The sequence below is a fragment of the Myiozetetes cayanensis genome, unplaced genomic scaffold (assembly GCF_022539395.1).
Source record: "Myiozetetes cayanensis isolate MyiCay16 unplaced genomic scaffold, myiCay2020 scf5-8, whole genome shotgun sequence".
In the NCBI taxonomy this organism is placed as follows: domain Eukaryota; kingdom Metazoa; phylum Chordata; class Aves; order Passeriformes; family Tyrannidae; genus Myiozetetes; species Myiozetetes cayanensis.
Window position 1 is genome coordinate 86,610,677 of NW_026087742.1, and position 20,020 is coordinate 86,630,696.

The 20,020-nt window shown below is 41.1% G+C and overlaps 1 protein-coding gene across 5 annotated transcripts in view; it reads right to left on the bottom strand.

The window, feature by feature from the left end:
• CHST10 (carbohydrate sulfotransferase 10) overlaps nucleotides 1-19,477 on the bottom strand; it is a 36,667-nt gene extending 17,190 nt beyond the window's left edge. Inside the window, exons 1-8 of one of the 5 annotated variants that reach the window (XR_007630863.1) lie at nucleotides 16,159-16,246; nucleotides 14,443-14,577; nucleotides 11,429-11,526; nucleotides 8,453-8,687; nucleotides 6,566-6,671; nucleotides 4,187-4,674; nucleotides 1,767-1,829; nucleotides 1,541-1,638 (exon numbers count right to left, since the gene is read on the bottom strand). Coding sequence is in view for 3 of the 5 variants with exons in the window: in XM_050331889.1 (XP_050187846.1) it covers nucleotides 4,137-4,674; nucleotides 6,566-6,671; nucleotides 8,453-8,687; nucleotides 11,429-11,526; nucleotides 14,443-14,554 (1,089 nt within the window). In the remaining 2 variants the exon portion in view is untranslated. Of the gene's footprint in view, nucleotides 1-604; nucleotides 1,830-3,202; nucleotides 4,675-6,565; nucleotides 6,672-8,452; nucleotides 8,688-11,428; nucleotides 11,527-14,442; nucleotides 14,578-16,158; nucleotides 16,247-19,335 lie in introns of those variants that run through there. The other 4 variants (XM_050331888.1, XR_007630862.1, XM_050331889.1 and 1 more) reach the window with 4 other exon arrangements.
• Between the last annotated feature and the right edge of the window lie 543 nt (nucleotides 19,478-20,020).

The window sequence follows — 20,020 nt, forward strand, 5'->3', positions numbered from 1 at the left end:
GCTAACTTAGGCTGAAAGGGAATTTTCCACCACCCACAAGCCTGTTTCTACCTTCCATAAATCTTCTCCAGCACAGGCCACAAAGAATCCACATCAGCCTCTGCAGCTGACACAGAACAAGTAATTGGACGTGCTAAATTTTCAGGAACCAACTTCCAAGTCAAGTTTCCTTTGCACATTCATGTTTAAAATAAGCACACGTTGAATTTACACCTCCTTCCAGATCCCTTCACGTTGCTATAATAATAGGATGGGGGCTTAGCATAAATCACTACAGGGCCATTAAGCAGAAAGATCATTCACACTCTCTGTCAGTTAAGAGATATCAGATACACTGACAAGGCATCCCTTTTCATCTGAGAAAATAGGCTTAAGCAATTCCTACACAATCACTCTTTTTCTCAGCAATCTCTCTGGAGCACAGATAAGATCAAAGGTGGCTTTCCCAACCAACAAAGTTATTAAGACCTCAAGGAAAAAGTAATGTTGCAGAAAAGCCAGAGCTGTCTGATGGCTTCCTTGATCTGAGGATGGAGACACATGGAGCAGCAGGTAGCCATTACCCCAGTACAAAGAGGGCAGCAGCTGTGAATCAGAAAATAACATGTTGTTTTGGTGAAAAATATGTATTTTCAGGACATTTTTGAATTGCTACTTGTTTGGCAGAACAGTTCCCAAACTTTAAAAATGCTTTAACTTTAACTACAGAAAAACATCATCATGACATACAATCAGTAAGCATCAGTGGTAATGTACTAAGTGCTGAAGTTAAAAGAAATGGGGGCAGGCATTGCCATAAAGTTGTTTCACAAGCAGGTGAACTCTGGATCCATTTTCACCACAAGGAAGACGAACGCCCGCCACCAAGATACCAAAAAAACCCCAATCAGCTCAGTTTTATTAGGAATGTGAAGATAACAGACCCATGGAATACATTTTAATTTTTGTCTTTGTTAGCTGATCTAAGAGGCCAAACTCTGAGCAGTAGCAAAGGGAGTTCATTAGAAACAAGGAGCTCCATATGAGCAGACACAGTAAAAGTCTTTCCTGTCTGTACTTTACCTAGAGCTAACATATAGCATAGGCTCTGTGATGTACAAAGAATTTCCAAGAAGATTGCTGCAACTCACTATCCTTTGACTTTCCTCTGTAAACTGTGGTTAAAATGGGCCACAGGATTCAAAAGCTTCTCAGGAGAGACAACAAAGAGACAGAGATGCACAAATTAAGGAGATGAATTTGTTTTCTGAAGCAGTAACAATAGAAAAAGAGAAGGAACAATCTGGGCCAGCAGTTCAAAGAGTATGACATAAATATGATCTGAAAGTGGTATGCAAATGACCTCTGAACAGGCAAAAGACATTCATGCATGCCACTGAGACTACATTTGTAAAAGCCTTGTGTAGAGTACAGTCAAGCTGTACACAAACCACAAGCACCTAATTCATCATAACTATCATTGCAGAAGCCTCTTCCCCAACACAGTACGCTCTGACCACCCTACCTGCACTGGAACGACTTAAGGAGAACTCTACCATACCTTGGCAAGGACCTTCACGGTATCCAAGTTTCCTTAAGAGTCACACCAAAATTGTGCCATTGTTACTTCAGCCATGTAAGGAAAAAAGCCCCACATTTCTAGAAAGAAAACATAGCTCAGCAAGTTATCAATGAAAGGAGAAAATCTCCATTTCAACTGAAGAAACGATAACAAGCATTACAGCCTGAAAAGTGTGGGAACACAGAGAAGGGAGGGCAGTACACACCTCTGCCTTTGTCAGTCCATAGCTCTCTTCACAGATGTCCAAGAGAACTCAGTGCAGAGAAAGCTATTAGTAAAAAAATATTATTACTTAATATTTACATAGCACTTTCCACCTGGTAATTTTTAAGCAACCAATACATTAAGTAATTTACCAAGAAAAATGAAAACATACATTGGCATTCTGTGTGATCAGTAGCTTATGCTTTCAAAGGAAAACATGTATGTCTATTTTATCTTTATTAGAATTAAACTTTAAGGCCTGAATTTACTATACATTATTCACTGTTACATTTTAAATTGGCAGCGAGGTAATCAGTCAGATCATTAGCTCCAAAATGCATTTAACAGTGCATTTTGCTAAGTTCCCATATTAAAAAAACCACAGAAAAACCTGGAGATGTTAACACCTTTTTATCATTGGTTAAGAAATAACAAGTTAGGGCACTGTAATTGTTGCAATTTTTTTTAAAAAAAGCAACAAAAACAAACAAACAAAAAACCCACAAAAACCCACCAAACCAAACAAAACCAAACAAAAACAAAACAAAACACAAACAAACAAACAAACAAAAACCAAACCAAAACAAAAAAACACCACCTCCCGAAAAATATCCTACCTTCCAGCTTTGCCACCCTGGACTATTCTCATGCTAACAATGCCCAGTTAATGATTCTCCCTTATTTCAGTTTGTCTTTTGAGATCTTTCTTAAATAATTTCCAGCTCCAACAGGGCTTCCTTTCTGTGGGTAGCAGCACATGTCAGCTTGGCACAGCTTTCCTTTTACACAAGTGCAAGATGTTTCCTTGTGTTAATACAGGAAGCTATCAAAAACATACTGTGGCTGGATTTAAAAGCAGATTCCATAGCACTGACTATCATTAGCATTTCTAGCCACTAACATTATGCTGATCTGCAAATAACTCTATAGGGACTATGATTTCAAAATACAATTCAGATGCTCACTGCGACAAGAGCAATTCCTGTATTTCAGATATGTGGTCCCTGTCTCTCCCATGGCCTTGCAGGATGAGGTGGCAGCACACCAATTTTTGTTGCTGGTGAACTCAAAACAAGGATCTGCTCTTTATGAGACACAATGCAAGAACAGGCAAATATGATGGCTGCATCCACTCAGTTCTGGTCTTTTTTTTAACACATAAAATGGGTGCACAAATTTAAGTGACATTCAAACTCCTGGCAAGTACCCAATTCACCCCTCTGGTAACACAGATGTTGGGCATTTTTGGGTTGGGACATCGTGGCAGTGAATCACTGAAAAAAATCAGACATTCATCCTGTTTTCTTTTTTGCCTTAGCAGGAGAGAGATGCATTTTCAGAGTGGGATAAACTTTCTATTCTCTGAGGTACTGAACATTGAGCAAGGCTGGATATAAGAAAAAGATAGATGGTTAATCCAAATAACTCTAGCAGCTCTTTAATATGACATCTTGCTTTTGTGACTTCTTTATTAATCTTAACTGTTAGAAGAAAAAACAAGTTATATTGTGTGAGAGCATCTCGTGGTTACTAAACGTGCTCCCACAAACACAGTGGATACTTTATTTTTCCTTGAAGTTTCCCTTGCAGTTTCATATTTCCTCTATGTTCCATTTGCATCTGGTGTTCTCAGATAACTCACACAGCCAGGAATTAAATAATATCTCAAAAATCAAAAGCAGAATTATGAGGCTCAATAGATCAGTAGTAAGTACAGTAAACAACTGACAAAAATATGGAGACAACTGGGGTCTGGAACCAGTCCCATTTTTAACATCTCTAAAGCTTCTGTCGAATTAGGTTCATTTTTTGACAAACAAGAGTGGGATTAGATCAGCATTACAGTTATTATAGCAGCCACATGACAGTACCTAGACAATTTTATTTGTCAATTTTTAGTCCTATACTGGCCTCTCATTTACAAAGCTCATGGGAGACTACACTACTTCCTCATGAACATGAATCATCGTGTTTACCTACGTGTCAGAGTTAACCTACAATGAAATTGCCATCTTTATAAATACTTCACAACATTTCAAAAATACCATTCTGTCTGGGAGAAAGAGAGGAAGATCATAGCCCATTTATTCTCCCTCTTTTTTTCCTGGAGGGGAGAAGGGCATAGTGGAATTCTGTACTTCAGGTAACAGAGACACCATTCCTAACATACTGCAATGTCATATACTGAAAACACTGTCGGTAAACAACAATTGTGAGCCCCTACTTGTTCATATGACAAATATTTCACTGAAAAATGGAGCAACATCAAAAAGCTGGAAAACAAATGGTCATTCTCTGTCAATGTTGCAGCTGGTATTCAGGCAGGTTTAGATGAATCCATGAGACACTTCTTCAGAGCTTATCCCAGGTGTCAGTTAAGCAAGAAATCTGGCTCCCGATAACCAAAGAGTTTAAAATCACCTTCAAATCGTGCATAGAGGCGTCTTATGTCTCTCTTGCTAATTCCTGAAAAATACCGCTCTACTTTTGTTCTGTTGTACACTGTTATGCCTGGTGGAATGGTGGGGTATGATACCAGGTGGTCTATGCCGGCTGCTTTCAAGATATACGGAGCATCGTCCTCCAGGGTTTCATGGTGTCCAATCACACTGTACGTGATTTCACAAGGAGCACAGAGTTCCACATACGTTACCCAATGAATGATGTGGTCACCAAACTGAACATCCAGCCATCGGTGATTGGGGTCACCCAGGTAGCGCACAAAATCCTCAAACTGCAGCCCTTTGGTCTCTGTGCGGTTCTTTCTGTATTTACGAATGATGCCGGGAGCGATTTCATGCCGGTACCAAGGTTCAAACCGAGGATTGTGCACAAACTTGTCTTTAAACGCAGAAATAAGTCTTTCAAATGGATCTCTAACAATAAAAAACTTGAAGTATAAATTCAGTCTAAAGAGAGGAAGAAAAAAGAAGAAATTAAATAATTAAGGAACGTGTTTAGCTAAGTGTTTAAATTCTGTTTAGCATATACTTACAAAACAGATGTTAAATGACCACACACGTGGCAATGTGAATCCTACACTATTTGCATAGTCTATCAATATTATAATCAATAGGACTAGAAATACAATTTGTGTCTTCTTACAGTTTTTGTATACAGTACAAAGAGGAAATAGTTTATCCTAGTTCTCACATTTTATTCAACTGGAGATTAGCTTATCTCAAAACATAAAGAGGAGGTAAAAGATGCTGAAAGCTCCAAGTCAAAGGTATTTTTAATGCCATATGATTAAGCTCATAAAGCAAAATGCACAAAGACATGGGGAAAAGTCCCTTGGTGCAGCTAAATGCACACAGAGAGCTGCACTTTTTACTGGCAGGCAATTAGAAAAATTGCTGCTGAAGTGAAAAAAAAAAATCTAGCAATTTATTTACTGTTTTGTCATGCTTTCAGTAATGGCTGACAACATCACTGAAACATGAGACTACAGTTTTCAATAGAATTTCACATTATTATTATGATACTGTACTATGTAATACTCTGTAGTCAGATATTATCTGTAGAAATAAATTGAAAACAAAGTTTACTTCAGTAAATAGCTGAAAAAGGAGATTGAGCGCCCAGCCCTCACTGAAATAAATGGATGAACTCTTTCCAGCCTCTGCAGACACTTGAATCAGCCTTCACGTTCTCCTGACTTACTCCTCGCCAGGCAGGGCTAGAGGTCAGCAAACCAGATCAACAAATCCACACCATCCCCTCTCTCTACACTTAAATTCTCTGATAAATTCAGAATTCCCAACCAATACCATGTTATGCATCTCCAGCACAGCTTCTGTCATAAGCTGAATGCAACGACCCAAATCATAATGGTATTCAACTTCAAATATTCCAATTATGGCTCATCCTGCAGGTGAACAGTTACTTTTACGCAGGGCTGTTCACAGAGAGGGAGACCAGATCCACATTCTCAAGAATTTAGTGACACTATTTTCTCTTGCATGGTATCAGCACAAGCAAGTGACCCCAATTCCACAGGTACCGCTGTGATAAATGTATTTGTGCCACTGCATGCAACAAACCTTGCACTGAGCTCTACTGGCAGCTGACACGTGTATAAGAGGTTGACTCTTCAAAATGGCTTAATACACACAAACCTCATGCAAGCACATATTTACAAGTGTCCACTACCATCTTATGTCCTTTTCTCTCCATGTTGCCATCCCTCACAGGGATTATATATGGCATAGGCTCTAGTAGAGATGAGAGCAGAGAGAGTTAAAAATCTAGCCAAAGTAATGCAGAAGGTTCTACTGCAGAGTATTTTTTCAGCTCTGAAAATAAACAGAAGCACCCAAACAGGAAGACAAAGTGGTTCAGCTGAATAGACAATACTCTCAGGCTAAGGAGCACTAACATTTCAAATCTAATTAGTTCAATCCCAGTAAGTCTGTCTGCAATGACAATCCTGCCTGTAAGCAGTAAGGTTTATCATCCAAGGCATCACGATGGACCTTCCAACTAAACCTTCCCTTCTGAAGGCCAACTATCTAACAATTACGTGTGCACTGAACTAGGGAAACCCTATATGCAGAGGGAGTTGGTTGGCTCACCTATTTGTATCACAAATTACACTGGTGTTCTCCTTCAAAGCCAGGAGAAAAGCAGACAGAGCAACATATGTGAGAATAATGGAATAGTGCTGTAATACAGCTGGTGGAGCAGAAACCCTGCTGTCCTCAATTCCAGATGGAGACTTCAGCTGTACCACCTGTACCACCTGCCTGTACCACCACTGACTCCAAACTCTGCCCACACTCATCAGAAGCCACTACTTACCGTTTTTTAATTTCAGAGTCACTGAAAGAGGACAAACGTGGAAGGCCATTCTTCTCGTGATCATGTACAATATTTTCTGGGATCTCTTCTATGGAAGAAAATGCTCCTAAACAAATCAAATCAGAGAGTAAGTTATTCTTTCAAGGAAAAAACAGTGAGTAAAAGCAAGCATGTGTGCCTTTGGCTGAAAGATTTATGTCTTTCTGTTTTCTGTATTTTTACCATTTACAGTTACTATGTGTAAAACTGTTAAACTATGAGAGATTCTGACTGCAAAGCTAGAACCTGTTAAAATTCTTTAGGGTATTTGACATCAAGATCCAAGACCACATCTGCATTTCCCCATCCTGAACCTCCAAATAACTACTTATGTATTTGGATGTAAATTGCTCTCCCTCAAGTATCAGTCCTGCCTGCTGAAACCACCCAAAGAGGAGAAAGATAGGTCAACTGCAGCGGTAGCCTTCATCAGCAGATACTGGTACACTGGCAGCCTAAGGCAGAAGAGACAAGTGTTTATGTAGAAACAATTTTCTATCATTATCTGACACGACTGAACTAGGAAGCTCAAGGTGAAAAGTTCCCTGCTGTTAGGATGTGAGTTATCCTCCACTCAGCGTAGCCAACACATCCCTGCCTGTCCTGAGGCATTCTTTGCATGTTATCTCCTACATGCTGATAAGAGCAGGTACTTCTAACGCACTCATATAATTCCATATTTAGCACTTTGAGTGTGGCTTTCATAGGTGTTATGACACATGCACACTCATAGATAAGAGGCATATTTCTGCTCAATTTTTACCTCCCATCCATGTCTCAAAGATGAAACTAATATTAAAGTTTTTAAACACATACTCCTTGCTACAAAGGTCTTGCTGAGGGACACAGTTCATTTACCAGTTTGTGACTGTTTCCTTCTGCCTGGGTGCACAAACAAGTTCACACAAGGTACGGAAAACAAAAACTCAAGTGCAGAGCTGGCTGTTTGCAGGTCGCTTCTAACAAGAAAGTTGGGTTTACAATGTCCAGGTTTTGCCTAGATCTTGGAAAATTATGCCACCTGCAAAACCACAGGAGGACATCAACTGACCCGAGTATCTGTAGCAAATTCACTGCCCTGGTGCACAGACAGGCAAGATGGTCTCATGCCAAACAAGTGTGTTAAATATGATCGTGTTAAGTTTACAGCAGAAAACACGGAGGGAATGTGTTATTTTTACTGGCATACCAGGATACTGGAAGAGGATGGTAGGCTACATGTAGACAGGCAGTGTTCACCTTGTGGATAATTTTTCAAACATGCTAGTCCCTTTACTCCTTCCTTTACAGTCTTTCATAACATACCTTTGCTGACCAAGCTGTTGCCTTAAGCACCTCAGAATCTTCATAATTCTTATAATGGTTCACTGATAGAACACACACAAGATTTCAGCAGTACAGACCAACGGCAGCTGCCAAGTTTTAACTAGCTTTCCTCATGGCTAAAAAATTCTAATTAAAGTCAGTGGCCTTTAGTCAGAAATTTCTTATTATTGTTAATTAGGAATTATGATACCTCGTAATACTTTCAAATTCTATAAATTAGTGCCACCCCTTCAAAGATAAGAAACCTGCCTACCACATGCATGTGGGTACTTCTTCATTACTCAAATCCCTTTTGAGCCAAGTAATAACAGTATTTACTTGCACAGAAAGAGCAGGTCTATCTTATTTTAAAGGGATGTTTTGAAAGGACTAGAAGGAACTGTGATGAATAAAAGGCTGAAATTGAGTATCAGTGTACAGAAATGCAGAAAGAATCCATTTTTGTGTTGCCCCAATTAGACCAATTCTGTTCTCTCTTCCTCCTCCTCAAAGAAACCCACACACCCACAGCAGAGTAGATACCATTTAGAACAATCAAGACTTTTTTCCACTGAGTGTTGCCCACTTTTGGCGTCTGACAAAACAGGATCTTGTGCTTGTCACACACAAATATTCGGTCCAAGACGAATTTGGAAACTGCAGTGTGAGAGAGATCTCTCAGTGCAGTGTCTCTGCAGACGTTCCTGAGAAGCTCAAGTCTTTCCATATGAACCAGGGGCTGGCGGATCAGATTTCCAGAAAAAGGTTTTCCAGTTGGCTTTATGAAATGAAGAGGGGAAAGAAAAAACAAAAGCGAAAGAATTCAGTTTTCAGATCAAATTCTAAAAAGCCCCAAATAGTGCACGCTAATGAGCCCTAGATTCACAATTAAAACAACGCTATATATTAACTAAAGGAGTAGCCCACAGTTATTCCTGTCCTTCCTGTGCTGCTGCTGTTGGTTCTGTACTTGTTGGTTCAACTCTTAAGTCATTACTTAGCAGTATACAGTAGTAAGAGCTTTGCCATACAATAATTTAAGTCTGCTGCAGAGCAGGAAGGTCTTACCTGTGTGCATAAAACACACCTTGACCAAATACTGGAACTCCTACAATGCTTCAACAGCCCCAAGGAAAGTTTCTGAGGAGTTGGGACAGGAATTTCAACATAAATTATGCTTTAAACTCTGATGAGATGGGGCTGACCCAAGGTGTGATTCTTGGGGATGTCCTGTGCAGGGCTAAGAGTTGGATTCGATGAAGCTTATGGGTCCCTTCAAACTCAGAATATTCTGTGATTCTGACCCATGTGACTGGGAAAGAATTTAGGATAAAAGTTCTGTGGTTTTCTAGCACCTGTAGGCATTCAGCGTTTCCATTTATCCAAGTTGAAATAAAATTAAGTGGACAATGTGCATAAGTGCTTACTGTGGCAAATAAAATAAGTAAGAAGGATACCTCTCCCCAGGGATGAATGAACTGTTTCATATGTCTCATTTTTCTGAGACTACGACAGGAACCCAACCACCTCTTGCTGCACAACTAATGGAGAGAGAGGAAAAAGAAGCTTCTCTGATTAAGAGGCGACAGGAAATTTTAAATTTCTACTGACAAATTTTCACCCTTCCATTAAGTGATTTGCATAGCTGGCAATGCCCAGTATCAATAGATACTAGAGGATGAACTGATTGAGAGCAACCCTGCTGAGAAGGACTTGGGGATACTGACGAATGAAAAATTGGATACATGCTGGCACTGCATACTTGCAAACTGGAAAGCCAAATTCATCCCAGACCACGTGAAAAAAGCAGTGGTCATCACGTCAAAGGAGATGATTCTTCCACTCTGCTCTACTGCCACCTGGAGTACTGCCTCCAGCCCAGGGGCCACAGCACAGGAAAGACACAGACCTGTTAGTAAATGGCCCAGAGGAGGGCCATGAAGATGGTCAGAGGGACAGAGCACCTCTCCTATGAAGACAGGCTGTGAGAACTGGGATTGTTCAGCCTGGAGAAAAGAACGCTCCAGGGAAACCTCACTTCAGCCTTTCAATGCTTACAAAGGGTTTATAAGAAAGACAGAGAGAGACTTTTTTCCAGGGCCGGTAGTGACAGGACAAGGGATAATGGTTTGCAACTAAAAGGAGGTAGGTTTAGATTAGACATTGAGAAATTTTTTCCTACAGGGGGGAAGCATTGGAACAGGATGCCCAGAGAAGCTGTGGATGCCCCATCCGTGGAAGTGTTCAAGGCCAGGCTGGATGGGGTTTTGAGCAACCTGGTCTACTGAAAGGTGTTCCTGCCCATGGCAGGGGTGTTGGGACTCTATGGTCTTCAAAGATCCCTTCCAACTCAAACCATTCTGTGATTCTATGATTTTAGGTAGTGTCCAAGCTATAGATGAAAAAGAAATGATTTTACTTTTTGTCCCAATACTCCTTAAGGAAAAGATAATCTCATTCTACTTTTTCTGTTTGTCACTCTTCTCCAAGAATGTAGTCTGAACAGTTTGTCAGGTTGTTTATCTTTCAAAATAATTCCTTTGCATACAACTAGAATTAATGTTGTTATTCTACATTTCACGCTGCCAGGAAGTCAAGAGGGAATAGTTTTAGATCCAGGAACCTTATTATCCTCTTCCATACAAGTAAAAGAAGATATTAAAACTGACTACACAGATCTGCCAGCCTTCCACTGAACAAAGTGTTTTTTCCATGTATTTGGAGGGTAACCTAAATTTCATGTTTTTTACATATGAAAACAAAACGTGTCACGTTTATATAGCTAGCCTACCTTCCATGCTGCATCACAAAAATACTTTATACATAAGATGACTTATGTCATTAAGGTACCAATGCAAAAGAATTGGATTTTGCCCACTGTGCAACTGGTTTCAAATTTACATTTGCATAAGGGATTTTCAGAGTTTCCTTGTCAATTAGCAAGTAGCACTTTATTGCTGAAGGCACAGAACTATGCATCTAAAGGATCAACTGGTATTGACTACTATTGTGTTCAAAACCTACTTTGGAAAAATGCTGAAACGGAAAGCACAAAGAGCATAAAACATGATAAAGAAATGGAGACTGATAAAAAGAAACAGAGAGTTTGGGCAGAGGACTAAGAGAATAGACAAGACAAAGGCTTGCCCTCAACAACCACAAACGTGATGGTTATGGCAAGGCAGAATACAAGTAATCCAAAACTAGGCCATTATATTTTAAAAAATGACAAAAAAATGACAAAAATTACTCTCCTGACTTGATAAAGGGGTACTGTAACAATTTTCTCCTAGAAATGGAAACACCATAAGTTGAACTATTCAGATGAAAAAAGATAGCAGGTTACCGTAACAAACTAGCTTTGTGAAGTTAAAATTAATTCTGTCGGCTCTATCTAAATAGAACAGTCTGAAAATAATTCATGTCTAGAAATTCATTTTAACATCAGGAAGCCCTTATTTAATCTCTTATTTTCTCCTACTCTTTAATACATGTAACGCTTATCTCAACAGTATGCACCTGGAATTCTTCAGGCCAATGTTTTTCCTCCGGCACATGCACCTCCTCCACTTTTGTCACAGCTGTCAGTATCAATGACTCTTGCCTGGAACCGTAGCCTAAAGAAGGAAGACAGATAAGAGCATTACAGAAGGTGAGGGGAAGGCAACTACTCTGCTTTACAGCTAACACAAATGAACACTACTTTCTGTATTAAGCTTACAAAACACTAGGATTTGTTTCTACATGGAAAGGTATTGGACAAGACATGAGACAGACTATGAATATTTTAAAGGATGTACACCATAGAAATTTTGAATGCAATTTCAGCTGAGTTTTATCAAACATGCCCATTATCTTTTACTTGGGATTTCTTCTTGTTTGTTTTTTTTTTTTTTTTAACAAACTGTGCAAAGAGACATCGAAATCTGGAATTTAAATGTCGCAGTTGACAGACAATTTGGTACAATTACAAGGAATTGTGTGTAGCTTTTTATTTTTCAATAAACTTTCCAAAGCATGTCTAAGTAAAAACCTTAATCTATAAGGTTTCTCTCTCCCTTATATTAGTAGATAGGTTTCTTCTGTTGTAAACTCCTAAATTTACCAGAAGTGTCATTAAGGACCACCTTTTATTTCTGTGGTGCTCTAAGTAAACACCTCTAACCAGCAATAAATAAAGATCCCCTCTTCCTTTATTACTGGAATGATGACCTTCCTTAGACAGTACCCATAACAACAAACTTAGTTTATACTCTTGTTCCCTTTTAGTGATTTTTAGGGCAGCTAATAGTTTAAAACCAAATTAAAGCATGTAAGGCAAGAACTCTTTTCATCTTTTGCATTTGGTATGGTACAGAAAAACTGAAAAATAACACAAGGCTGTAGCATTAGTCTGCACAGTGCAGAAAGATCAAAGATAATTTCAAGCCGATTTCTCTAATTAGAAAGCAAAAAATTATTTCTCCCTGAAAATGTATGCACATTCACAGTGGACTACTCTTCCCTTCATACAGCTTCTTCAATGAATAACATTGCTTCGTCTGCAGCCACAGGGACTTACTGTTTTATGGTTGAGAAAATATGTGTACTCCCTGTGTTCTCCACTTAAGGGAGTACTCTACTCTGCCTACACTGGCTTTTAACACAGGCCACGCATGGAGAAGCAAGTTAGAATTGAAAGCAATGTAAGCATCCAGCCAATCAGGTATTGTAATTACTGTCGTGTGCAGACTTACTCGTGTGCAGACTTACTTCATGGTATTCTTTTGTAAAATAATTTGATTCAGTGGAAGAGCAGGTCAGGTATTTTTCATTATCATTGTGTCAAAGCATGCCTGCAGATGCTACTAGAGATGACGGACAGAAACTTGCTCTTTCTCATTAAGAAGTTCCTATTACTCATTCTACCCAAGACATCAGTAAAAGGCTTATGCAGAAGAACACTGATTCCTTGATCATCTGCCGGTTTTATTCTATCTGCTAAAAAGATACATCCAAATAAGGAAAATTTCTGACAAGCCATATTTTATTTAGCCTAGAAGAGTTTCTCCAGTTTTTGCCATCCTGTTTGGACTTCCTCCAAAATTCTGTTGGTATATTCAAAATACATCCCTATATTAGTTCTATTACAAACACTGCTATCTCCAATACATACATAGACTTAAAAACTCAAGCACAGTCATGCCTTTTCAGGGCAAGCTTAGTAGTTTATACAGCTTTTGCTCAGAGAACTGTTCAAAAAGGGAGGAAGATTCAGTACAGAGGTAATAAAAAAAAAAGGAAAAATTGGCAAGCCAAGGTGATAAAAAGCAAGTAAATGCAGAGTGTATACTCTAATAATTATTTGTTTTTAAATACATTTTAATCTTTTTGACAAATTCTGGAGTAAAAGACCACTCAAAGAGTAAGTGAACTGTGAAACAAGACTTGGTATAGAATGAAATACTGGAAGATACAACTATCTAACATAAGACCAGCTGATTTGTAGATGTAGGGCTCAGAAACAGCTGGGTCCAAGGAAAGCTAAGTTAGCCTACACTTCTCTGTAAGCAAATAGAGGCATGCTGTTTATGAAGGTACACCTAATATATTTATCCATCATCATCATCATCATCATCATCATGGCTAGGCTTCGCGAACGAAGATTTGAAAGGGCTCTACCCACGCTTGCTACAAGCGCGCTGATGGCTAAAAAGGCCAATGCGAGATAGACAAGTTACATAATATATTATCAAGTTACTGAAACATGGCACCAATGATGTCAGCACTTCAAAAATTACAAATTTTTTCACATATCTTAGGAAGATGCAGAAACACAGATCTCTAAAGGCTGTCATATCATCACCTTCATCCAAAACACTCTGTAGGATGACTTTGTAAGAGCAGCTCCTTAGCAGACAGAAAACTGTGCTGTGTGGTGTCATCAAATGGCTTAAATTCCTCATCAGCTTAATAACATCTGGGCTACTTAAGCTAAGCAAAAGCCCATAAGCTGTTTGCAAGTCAAACAGCAGAGGATAACACTGAATGCAAGAAGCAGGGCAGAGGTGGCTAGGCAGAGTGCACTGCAAAGGACATAAAACTTTCCACAAGTTTTACATAATACCTCAGTCATAAGACAAGCAGCCACAAAAGGACAGAAACTAGAATCACATGAAATGAGTTCTTCAATACCTTGTGAGTTTCCTTTGACTTTAAACAGGTAATTGTGCTCTCTTGTTTTGCACAACATTTACCCCTAGTAGATCAAGCTACTGAAACTAAATATAATTGAAAAAGCCAAACTACAAGACAGTACTGCCAAACATGATCTCTTCTTTTCTTAACCACCAAAGAAAAGACATGATGTTAGTTTTCCAGAATTACACCAAGAAAAGCAGGAACTGAATATCAGTACTGTCACTTCTAGAAATTTAGTTGTTCTGTTCTCAGTCCTACTGATGAAGTGGTAAACATGCCAAGAGCTACTTTTCACAGAAAAGACTGTGTGAAGCACTACACAATTTTCTGTTTCACATCAAAGTTGAACTTACCATCTGGGTCTTTAAAAGTCAACGTGATAAACTTGCTAGCAACCATGAACATGAATATCACCCAAAAGCATGCAGCTAGCAGCAGCCACTGGTGGTGCATGTTGTCAGGCATGAGCCATATAAAGTTGACGCTTCCTGTTTGAAAGAGAAAAGATTGACACATTAATTATTTTTGTCCCAGTTTAGAAAAATGCTTTCCATAAGCAAAATGCAAAAACTCTAATGTGCATGTGTGTCACAAAACACAGCAGTAGATTTCACTTTTTGCCTATTCAGCTGGGTTTTCAACCAGTGTTAAGGCTGAGGCAATGTAACCACTGGCTGCTATCAAAGGGAGGCTTCGCTCCTGGTTCACCCCTGCTGTCTATCTGACTGGGGAGACAGATCAGCAAAACCTCTGATTTTTTTACAGCATAGTTTATTTTTCAATTTAAGTTAGCAAGACAGGTCATTCTAGGAAAGGCAGGGAGAATGAAGAAAGCTGCGCTCTCAGTGCTAGATGTAACATTAACACTATACTTGGTTATCCCACGTCAGCTCAGGACAGTTACTGTGTAAGCACCATCCACGGAATAATAGAAAGGGTTTCCTTGCAGCAGTGCCTCCTACCTGTAGTTGCATGCCTGCAGGGAAACCTCACAGACAGGACTTCCCCAGGACAGCAGGAAGAGTTACCCAAACACTTGAGACTGCAGATTTAACGTGCAAAGAAACCACCCACAGGAACTGACAGAATCCAAGCAGAGTGAAGATGAAGATACTGCATAGTATTATGAATGCAGCATCTACCCTACCTCACAGCTTTAAAGTTTGCTGTACTGCTCTAAGCACTTCTATCCTGATTTTTCAAACTGTAACCCTAAGAAATTATTTTTTATTATTAGAAGTTAGGATTAAATATAAGGAAACCTATGACAAAGAAGTCCCTAGCCATTAGGAGAAATGTATAATTTTAAGCTACATCTTCCACTGAATTTTCAGCTTCTGATGGGCAATACACAAAGGGGCTGCCACCGAGTATCTGTGAAAGCTCCACTGCAAAAAATAACAACCCACAACAAAAACCTAGCAAACATCATCACTTTTCATACCAAAACCCGAGACTGCTCAGGTTTGAATATTTATCCTGCAAAAATACAGCACCATTGTCTCTATTGTTGCTGGAGAGACAGGCACCTGAGGGCCTGAACTCAGATGCTGGAAAGTTAAAACATAAGTGAATGCTTCCTTTTGAGGACACATGCAACACAACATCAAAACACTTAACCAAAGGGGATCTAATACAAAAAATCTCATATAATGACATCCTCACAACAATCCTGTGAGGTTTCTGTTTCTTGCCTCAGGAAGAACAAAAATCCAAAACCATGAATGCAACTAGCAACAGGATCAAACTCACTCCCAAAGTAGCCACATACAACTTAAATGAGAGTCACGTCTGCACAGTTTGTGATCACAATTTCTATACAGCCACTTGAGTGAATTGTGAGGGAATAAGCAACATGCCCTCATTCCCATTTTAAGATGCTAAAAATGTGCTGGTTAATACTTCTAAGGAAATTTATATTGAGTTTTTCAGTCATATACCAGTATTCCACCTTCTTTGTTCCCACAAAGCATCAATAACAGAAGTAAGCCTGGTTCTGACATTATTTCAGCATGTCCACCTGCAACATCAGTACTGCTGCTACAGGTGCCAATCACTTTTCTAACTACCTTTTGCCTTCCAGCAATGCAAATGTTTCCAGGAAGGTTTCTCACTGTAGCTGACAGAAGTGAAATGTCTTCAGGGTATGTTGAAAGCCTGTGCAGGCAGACAAGCAGATCAAAACAGATTTAGAACCAGAAGGATGTATGCAAAACGGGTAAGAAGAGGAAAAGAACAGAATATCACCAATTTAAAAAAAAAAAAAAAAACCCACAACATAATTTTTAGCCAGGATGGCACTGTTCAGGCTTAATTTTATTTTCTCAGTTTGGTTTTTGAAAGGTCCTTTTTATCTCCTCATTTATGGTTCCATTCTCCTATAAGCACCGCATTTAGGTAAAAAGATGCATCAACTGTCTTTTGGAAAATTACAGGTGCTGTGACCTCCACAAAGACGATGTTTGTCATCTCCTGTTTTCTGAAGCAATTCCCTAGCTGCCAGTTGAGTGTGCACAAATTCCAGAGGACTGACCTCTTTCCAGCTAAGTAGTTCAGAAGTTATTCTCTCTCTACCACTGCACTTGTGTAAAACTTGCCCTAAGATTCATGCTGACAACCATTAGGTCTCAAAGGACCTCATTTTTCAGTCTGCCATGACATCCACCATCTCCCACTTTAAGCACTGAGATTTATCTTTCAAACGTAATGATCATTTGAAAAATTTTCCAACTCTCACAGATGAGGGAAAATTAGATTAGATATCAAGACACAAAAATGTAGCAATGACATTTTTGCTTTCTAGGTAGCTCTGCTAAAACCATGAGAACCATTCAACACTCAAAAACCAACGGAACCTCAGTTCAAGGCAGCAGACTGACAGAAGCTTTAAGAGAACACTCTGCAGGAGGAAATTTCTTTCTAACCATCAGTTATGGGCTTTTCAGAGATATAATGAAAGGTCTGGGCCAGACCTTTCTGTCCAACTCAGTATATTTGTTCTACATAAAGAAGGGTAGAAAAAACCTCCAACATTCATAGCGTCCCTGCTAGTCTGCCTGCTTTTATAATGGTGATGGATGCACACCATTCAGTAAGGACTATTGATCCATATCCCCTTATGTAATTTATGTATTGGATTTCTAAGAAATTGCATTAAATGACATGGGAAAAGCAATTAGCATACACAGGACAGAGCTGCCAGGTCCTGTGCTGTAGGGATAGAGCATTTCAGCCAAAATCACCTACAAGCAGTACAGGACTCACCTCAAGGGCTGGACTCAGAGACCAGAAAGGGGGCAGAATTGCAGCCACATCCATAACAACCACCACTATTACCCTTCAATACAATGATGCTGGGAGGAAAATGTAAAGCTTCTTTGTCTATTTTTTTTATGCACACAGCAACTCTGCAACCACCCCCTCTGACAAAGTAATAGTCTTGTCAGAGGATCTCTCATAATGTAACTACAACGCCTGGCACTGTTACTCACTTCCAGCATCCTACATGACATCTGTATCAGCAGCTTACCACTGATCTCAAGAAGAAGGACTATTCAAAACTATATATAGGAATACCTCAACCTTACATTTGCTTAAATGCAATAAACAGTTGTTGGGTTTTTTTTTAAATAATGTGTTTATGGCTTCCTTTCTCTACCTTCTTTAATATTTTTATTGTTTTCACATAGGATAATTGCACTTCCTGCTTAATATCTGATATTACTGCATTTCTGTTGCCTCTCCTGTTACTTTAGTGAATACATGTACTAGCTACTGTTTTTTCTCTATAATAGTTTCCTTCTGCTTCTAAAAGTGTCTTTTACTTCTTGTTGTCTAGTTTACAAGTAGGAGAAGCAAGAAATATGTTGAAGGTGTAGTCCATTTGCTCCCAAAGAAATACACAGTGAGTTTTCCAGTTACTCCTTCTCCTGCTTATTACAATTCTACACTTTTTAGGAGGCAAAGATCCCCAAAACGCCTCTCTCCATCCATTCCTCTGTCCTTCCCTCTCGTGGCTACTTGCCACAAACTGTCACATAACCCTCAGGTTATCCAGATGCCAGTTTTGCATGAGAAAAAAATGGGATCGCAAACACAAACAAGAACCAAAGATCACAGAGTTGCAGGCTTGACTCGTGGCCCATGAATAACCTGCTACCTCAAATAAACACTCATTCTTTGCCAAAGACTGCTGTCTTCATGAGAATGATGGGATAAAGTGCAGAACATTTAAGCAACATTAAAACTCGGTGCACGGTCTCTGCTCTGCAGCTTGTGCTGCTTGGACTGGGTCTCCTTGGCAGGACAGTGCCTGGAGGAATCGTGACTGGCAGCGGCATGCCAGTAGTCCCAAACTCCCAACTGCTTGCCCATCTGCACGTGACTAATGATGTAATTTGAAATGGAACTGGTAATAAAGGCCAAACAACAGCTAGCTCGGGTAACTAATCCATTTTCATCAATGCCTCCTTTGTGTTATCGTAGAGGTAAGAGATCTGGCCAATTTATTACACTTTAAAAAAATCTTGGATCAAAATCTTGTCACACAGGCTCCTTTGGCAAGTTGCGTGGTGCAACTAAACGTTACAATGTACATTATAGCAGGCCTTTCTGGAAACTGGTACTTTCCTTAGGTTTTCCTCCTCTCGCAGAACAGGCCTGTGGCTCTGCTCTTCCAGCTCCTGCTGGAGTGGAGCCCTCCGTGGGCACGCACAGGTCACCTGTCAGCGGGACGGCAACCCGCTGTGGGAGCAGCGCCGGCACCGCTGCGGGACCCACCCGGCCCGGGGCAGGCTCGGGAACGGGACCCTCCTCCACCCCAGCACGCTGTGCCCTGTCTGACAGACACCAGCTCCCACTCCAGCGGGCACCCCATGCTCTTCACAGCCGGGAACGGCACTGGCTCTTCTTTCCGCAGCGTCGGGGCTTCCCGGGGGCTCCACTCATTCCGTAAAAACAGGGGGGTCCCCGCCAGGACGCCGGGGCACGGCCGTGATCTGACAGACAGGGGACGAGCCGAGGCAATGCCCACCCCCAGCCCCGGGCGCAAGGACCTGGGCTGGAGAGGCGTAAACTTTTCCCGTTCCGGAGGAGGAAGCAGGGCGGGCTTCCCCTCATCCCCGGCAGGAACGGGCAGCCCATGCCTGCAGCGCCCGCCGCCTTCCCGGCCCGACCCGGGGTGCCAGAGGAGCCTCTCCCGGGGCTGCTGGCCGCCAGACCTCTCCTCCCCGACCCTCCCTGCTTACCGGCCCTCCAGCGCCGCTCCCCGCAGCGCCGGGGTCCCGCCTCACTCGGCGGCACGGCCGGCCCGCTCGGGCGGCCCCGGCTGCCGGCGCATCCCCCCCGCCCGGCTGCGGGCGGCGGCGCCGCCTCCCCAGGCCCGCTCAGCCCCTGCTGCCGCCGCCCGGCCCTGCCACCGCCGCCTCCATTTCCTCCCGAGGCCGCGGGCAGGCCCCAGCCCCGCCGCCGGGAAGGGGAGGACGGTGAAGGCCGCCGCAGGAACGGCTCGGCTCGGCTGCGAGGAGACGCAGCGCCGCACCCGCCGCCCAGAGGCGGGAGGGGGAGGGATGGAGGGCGGTCTGGGCGGCTCTGCCCTTCCCTCCCTTGGTCTCCCGTCCCCGCCTCGCCTCGGCCTGGCGGGAGCGGGGCGTGCGGTGCGGGCGCTTGTAAATACACGTGTATACGTGTGTTTGCTTTGGTTTGGTTTGTTGTTGGCTTTTCTTTTGGTTTTTGTTTGTTTTTCTTTTTTGTTTTGTTTGTTTGTTTTGGTTTTTTATTGTTCAAAATACCTTTAATAGGTCCCTAACGCTCGTGTTAAAAAAAAAAAAAAAAAAAACAAACCACAACTCAAAACACAAACCAAACAAAAACCTGAAAATGACAGAATCTCAGAATCATTTGTGTTGGAAAAGATCTTTAAGACTCCTCATC